This window comes from Arachis ipaensis, chromosome B10 (genome assembly GCF_000816755.2).
Source record: "Arachis ipaensis cultivar K30076 chromosome B10, Araip1.1, whole genome shotgun sequence".
In the NCBI taxonomy this organism is placed as follows: Eukaryota; Viridiplantae; Streptophyta; class Magnoliopsida; order Fabales; family Fabaceae; genus Arachis; species Arachis ipaensis.
The window spans coordinates 129,902,056-129,908,078 of record NC_029794.2 but is presented as its reverse complement, the minus strand read 5'-3'; the positions used below and the strand labels follow the sequence as shown (position 1 = coordinate 129,908,078).

At 32.2% G+C, this 6,023-nt stretch overlaps 1 protein-coding gene across 2 annotated transcripts; it reads right to left on the bottom strand.

Moving 5' to 3' along the window:
* LOC107623807 (proteasome subunit alpha type-2-A) lies at nucleotides 295-5,984 on the bottom strand. Of its 2 annotated transcripts, XM_016326179.2 has the most exons (12): nucleotides 5,854-5,984; nucleotides 5,625-5,684; nucleotides 5,400-5,476; nucleotides 4,559-4,623; nucleotides 4,305-4,351; nucleotides 3,687-3,762; nucleotides 2,971-3,038; nucleotides 2,449-2,518; nucleotides 1,897-1,982; nucleotides 1,438-1,500; nucleotides 1,110-1,175; nucleotides 295-502 (listed from the first exon to the last, which is right to left on the bottom strand). In XM_016326179.2, the coding sequence occupies exons 2-12, from the start codon at nucleotides 5,663-5,665 to the stop codon at nucleotides 454-456; spliced, it is 708 nt and encodes a 235-aa protein (XP_016181665.1). In that variant the 5' UTR covers nucleotides 5,666-5,684; nucleotides 5,854-5,984; the 3' UTR covers nucleotides 295-453. The 2 variants fall into 2 exon arrangements, with proteins under 2 accessions (XP_016181665.1, XP_020969186.1); XM_021113527.1 differs by lacking the exons at nucleotides 5,400-5,476; nucleotides 5,854-5,984 and having other exon boundaries at nucleotides 5,625-5,680.

Genomic DNA, 6,023 nt, shown 5'->3' with positions numbered 1-6,023 from the left:
CATAATATATAATTAAACATATATAAAATATGCTTAAATTCAGGATTTTATTTTAAATAAAATTATAGACCTTATTCAAATTGACTTGAAAAATGATTCTCATTTGTTGATGCAACAAGATGGCAATTACGAAAAAGAGAAAAGAAACGTTCACGATGTGAATCGATCTTCTAAGGAAAATCAATCCGATATGAAGAATATAATTTTTTTATTTGAAGTGAATTGGTTTATTCAATTTTAAAAAAATAAAATTAAGAGTTTAGCCTTTAGTTTAATTCAAATTAAGAAATTATATATTTAAATAAAAAATCTCAAAAGCTACTACTATTTTTTTAATACTAAATTTCTTTTTAATAACAAATCCTCGTTTCACAGCTCTATCCACCTTAACATTCAACTAAATAAACCTTCAAACAAACACTCTTACAAGAAAGATTGCTCCATTTCTCAAGATTATTCTACTTCACCCAAGTAATCATCAATTTCAGCTGGGGTCAATACCCTGCAACAAAATTAACAACCTATTAAGTCACCCATTTACGTGTAAGCATGATTTGAAGTAGCTTGTGCAGTTGTGCTTATTCAGGCCCAGTTTGGAGAAACAGTTTAATTAAGCTCCTTTTGAAAAAATAACTTAAATAATAAATTTATATTAAAAGTAGCTTATAGATAAGTTATTTTGTGTTTGGGTTTTTAGCTTTAAAAGTACTTATTTTATAGAAATACGATAAAAAGTAGTAGTATGAGAAAAATCATTTTTTTTAACTTCTGTATAAGCTCCTAAATAGCTTCTTAGAAAGCCGCAATTTGGTTTTGAAAATTGTACCAGACATTAATACTACTTTTCATAAAAAGCTAAAAAAAGTTATTTTTGAAACTTCCCAAACCGGCCCTCAATCTTCGTGTCCAAGTTCCACAGGAACAATATTTTTTACTGTTTTGTGTTTTCTAAGAATTCCTATTTTAATTCAGAAAGTACAATCCAACAAAATCAGAAGCAAGGTTCATGTAGTGTAATGTTTTGAAGAAAGCAAAACAGAAATTCATTCAGACTAGATAAGAAGCAAAGCACACGAATTATTATAAATTTTGCAGAAAGAGATTTCCACCTGAACTTTTTGTCAGATCCAATTATGCCAATTTCAATGTTCTTTCCCGAGATCTGTCCCTCAAACCTGTAAAATACCAATGAAAAATTAACTGTTTCAGATTATACAAAGCCCCTTATACCAACAGAACCTAGCAGAGATAATAATAATACTATTTAAGTGAATGCCTATGTAGGAAGCCTTAATATTGTACTATACTATTAATTTCTTTTCCTTCTACAAATCCGTAACTCTGAAAGAAAGTGAACAAAACTTATTTTGGGATTCTTGGTAGTCAGATGGTTAATGATTTTATTTAGTGCATAAACTTGAAAGGACATGACCCTACCCTTCCTTCAGTGTCAATATTGCCGTGTGGACCGCATCATCAAGTTCCATGTCATCAGTATACCTGCAAGTGGAGAATGAAAAGAACCACTGAAATGAAATGGGGATAAAAGAATGACTCTGATATGGACATCAAAGAAACATAAACCAAAAGCAAATCTTTGGGGGGAAAGAAAAATGCCACTTTAAACTCATAGAATAGACATGGTATATATTTATAATGTAAAATTTTTCAAAGCATGCATTCTGAATGCATCAATTTTAGCCATTTCAAGTCCTCAAGTCCACTTGAGCCTGGACATATTTAAAGAATTTGCAAGTTCGCCTTAGATGATAGTCGAGTATCTTAACGGCTATCAATAGTTCAACACCTGCACACATCCCATTATACTTTCTGATGCTATGGATATATGTTTTGCACTTAACATTGTCATTGATGTTAAAGTCAAAGTGACCATACCTCTTCTCAAGAAAAGTCTTTGCATTAGAAACATTTTTGCCCATAGCAGAAGCTTTCCAAGAAAAGTAAGAACCTGATGGATCCACCTACAGCACAAAAGCAAATTGCACCAAACACAAACTTCAGCTCTCTCAGATCCAAAGTAATGGTTTTACAAAATTCAAATTTCAAAGTAAAAAACAACGATATCCCAGCACAAAACCTATTAAACACACAAATATGGAAAAGCATAATAGACAACTGACTATTTTTAGCAAACCCACTTAAATTTTAAACTGCATAAATATTCCACAAATTGTTACTATAAATCAAACCAAAACCAGTTCAACCAGAAGCAAGATAATGTTACACTGTAACAAATTATATGCTCTTTTCTTTTCTATTTTAAATTTTTAATAGATAACTAAACTAAAGGATCTCATGGATTACATTATCTTCAGAAATGTGTAAGTCATGGTTATTTCATATCCACGTGCGAGACAACACAATGCAATCATGGTTGTAGGTGATATTCATTTACCAGAGTTTAACTCGAAAAGAAGATCAACGTACCTGATACAATTGTGGCCCGTTATCATCAAATCCAGCAACTAGTAGGGACACTCCAAATGGCCTAACACCACTATTAGGACAAAACATAAACATCAGAATTCAATATAGTGAAGGAGTAAAAGAATGGAGATAAAACAAATCAATTGCAACTCTACTGAAAACCATAAATACTATGATAGTGTTTTTGGAACATAATGGATGAAAACAATAGAACAGCAGAGACGCATCTCTCATGTCCCTTCTTTTTTGAAATCTCGTCCCTCTATTTTGGAAGTATACAACTTATGTAAGAAGATGTTCATATGCATGAACAAATTTAAGATTGTGCCTTTGCCCCCTCTCAAGAACCTTTTTCTTTTTCTCCCCAACATCTCTGTCTCAATACAGCTACCGAACACTACCCAGAGGTTCAAGTTGAAAATTACATGGTTTCAGTAGTTAGAAAGTTCTGGTAAGGGCATCATAGAGTAGATAATTAAAGAAACAAACATATCAGAAAGGGTTTGCAAAGAATTTAATTACCCTGACTGAGTAAATTCCTGCATAACAGCAGCAACTTCCCTTACAAGCTGAGTGACAGGGATTGGTTCCTGCAATTTTCCATTATATTTATCATACAAAAGATCCATAATAGAATACCATAAACACAGAGAAAAATATAAGAACTAGGAAAAATTAAGTGCATAATTCTGATTATACTTAATATTTAAGTAAATGATACTTTCCAGAAAAGAGGACAAACAGTGAGGAACATCTAATTCTAATCTATTCGAAACAACCCACCTTCACAGGAAAAGCAGTTACACATCATCATTATATATTAATTGCAACTCTTGATGATTCACATTATAATAAAGGAAAAGTAATCCTATATAGACTTTGTCATTTCTTTTTTAATTCAACACAGCCTTTCATCATAATACACTTTATATTGCCCTTCCAGTATACGACATAGGTATATAATTTAAATTAATCCACTGTTCCGTTTTACTTATTATAAGAACAGAATAATACAAAATATAATCAATCTAGCATGACTCAGTACAATATAATGAACTTGCTTTGTACGAAAAATCATAAGAACTTTCAAAAGTAGAATTATTTAGAATCCAAAAATTCAAAATGAAGCTGGCAATAGTATATCTGAATCTGATTTGTCAAGTGTATCTATCTAGAACTCAGAAGCAAGATTCAAGAAACAAAAAGATACCGTAAGGGGAAATGTAGATATACTGTACTTTATACAATCGGTGATACTGCTCCGCCTGTTTCCTGCTTTTCCTAACCAAGACTCGAAAATCAGGACCCATGCCACTGAGCAAAAAAATATAACTCAGGTCAAGACGAGATACTTGCAGACTAGTTAAGGATAAAAAACCACTTCCATTTACAAAGAGCTCAAATGCAATAAAAAAGGCATGCTAAGAGCCTGCGAATCTATTTATCAGAATTCACTTAATTCCAAACGCAAAAATCCATAATCAGTTCGCCAGATGCTTGATTACTTGTATGCTTTTTAGTATACAGTCCATTCACATCAGTAATATAGGAAGTAGGCTCCCAATGAACATTGATTCAGATTTCAGAGATACACAGTATTTTTTCAAGTTTGCAATCAGTTTTAACCATTAAGCATGCCATGTCTTTGTTTCTACTCTATGCACACTATGTGCTTGTAAGTTTGCATTATTCTATTCTATGCAAAATATTCTCCCCTACAATAATTGCATCAGTTCCCTCTCGCATAAACCTTAAGTGCCCTCTCATGGTTAAGAAGACTTCAGATAAACATTATTAATGATATCATAAAAATATATTTAACTTTGAAATATTTAAATACATAGAAAGAAACAAACCTATATACAACCCCTATATTTGGTGTTAATAACTGAATTTTCTGGACCTGCAATGGGATAGAACAAAGAACTAAGATTAAATTGCAAATTAATGGCCACACTTTTGCATGTTCCCTTGACACTCAAAATATGCTTACATCATTCACTTAGCAATTAATATCTTAAGTTTGAGAATATCAATTAAAAATTATATGTAAGCACTAATCACAAGGCATAGCCGACAAGAGGGAAATTCTAACAAATAACAAACTTACTGATGCTTCATCAACTAATATAGACGGCAGTTTCTTCTCTGTTGCAATAACTACACCATTTGCAGCTGCAAGAGTGAAACACAACTACATATTACAAAAACTACATTATAGAGCAGTTATATCATGTGATCGAAATAATCTTCCAGACAAAATAGCCCAATGAATTAGATTATCAGATAATAACTGATTGAAACAATGGATAGCAATTCACAAACAAAATAGACAATGGATATTTATAGTAAAATCTTAATTTCTAGAACTATGATACACAAGATTAACCATGAGGACGCAATCTAAGAATCTGTACTTCTAGCTTGTTCATTCCACAAATTTCTACATTTCAAAAAGAACTGTTTTGCCAAAACCACTTACATGGTCTTATAAAGAACAGGGAGCTTTTCTACAACAGATGAACATCGTATACTGAACACACTGTATAAACTTTTGCCTTCTGCTCAGCTAATATACACCAACATCTAACTAGAGCGCAGATTCTTAAGAGTATAATTTCTTTTACAGTGGCTCTTATAAAAACCTAATACCAAAAATAAGTAGAAGCCCCACACAAATTTAGTCACTGATTTCTTCCCTACCAATATATACAGCCTTTCAAGTCACATTGTTTAAAATTGTTGCATCTAATTTCAACTCACAGGTTGGTTTAGCATCCTATATTACCACAACAGAACAAGTATAGTATTTAGCTTCCACTATCACAGTAATCAGTAATCACCCACCCATTAACTTAAGATAGAGAAAACAAATAGCAGCAATTTAGGTTCCAATAAAACCTGAGCAATGCTATCAGTAAACAGATCCAGAGCCAGAGATAGTAAAATACCCTTAATTCCCAGAGACGTTTGTCCAGAACCAACAGCTGTGAGAGCATGTTCAATCTGAACAAGCTTCCCAGAAGGGCTGTTTTCAATTAACACCAAAGCACAAGCACAATGAGCTCAATTGTTGAGACATAAAATCATTCCTGTTATAACTAACTAACTAACTATAAAACCCAAAAAATAAAAAATTTTAAAAACGAACAACAAAAAATCAGTAATAAACATACCTAAATGTGGTGAGAGAGAATGAGTACTGACTATCCCCCATAGGTAAACCCTAGAAGAACCTGCGAACAAAATACGCATAATTTTCCTTACAATATTTACAAAACCCTAAACCTTTGATCAACGAATATTTGGGTGAAAAACAAAGTGATACAAATGTAAATGGCGCATGCATATAGAGCACAAACAAAGCAAGATGAATAAGTGGAGAAAAAAGGAAAAAGAATTCACCAGCGCAACAAAGAAGAACCACCAGAAACAGAAGCGACGAGCGGAGAAGAACAGCTGACAGCCCAGGCGAACAGGGGCAAGATGATCAATGAAACGAAAATGATAAATTATAATTTTATACAAATAAATTATAATGTATATAAAAAAAACTATAAATTATATAAATTATA

Coding starts and splice junctions, on each gene's coding strand:
- LOC107623807 (XM_016326179.2), bottom strand. CDS start 5,665: ATGGGGGATAGTCAGTACTCATTCTCTCTCACCACATTTAG. Junction 1,983..2,448: donor ACGGGCCACAATTGTATCAG/GTACGTTGATCT, acceptor TTTGTGCTGTAG/GTGGATCCATCAGGTTCTTA. Junction 1,176..1,437: donor ATATTGACACTGAAGGAAGG/GTAGGGTCATGT, acceptor GGTATTTTACAG/GTTTGAGGGACAGATCTCGG.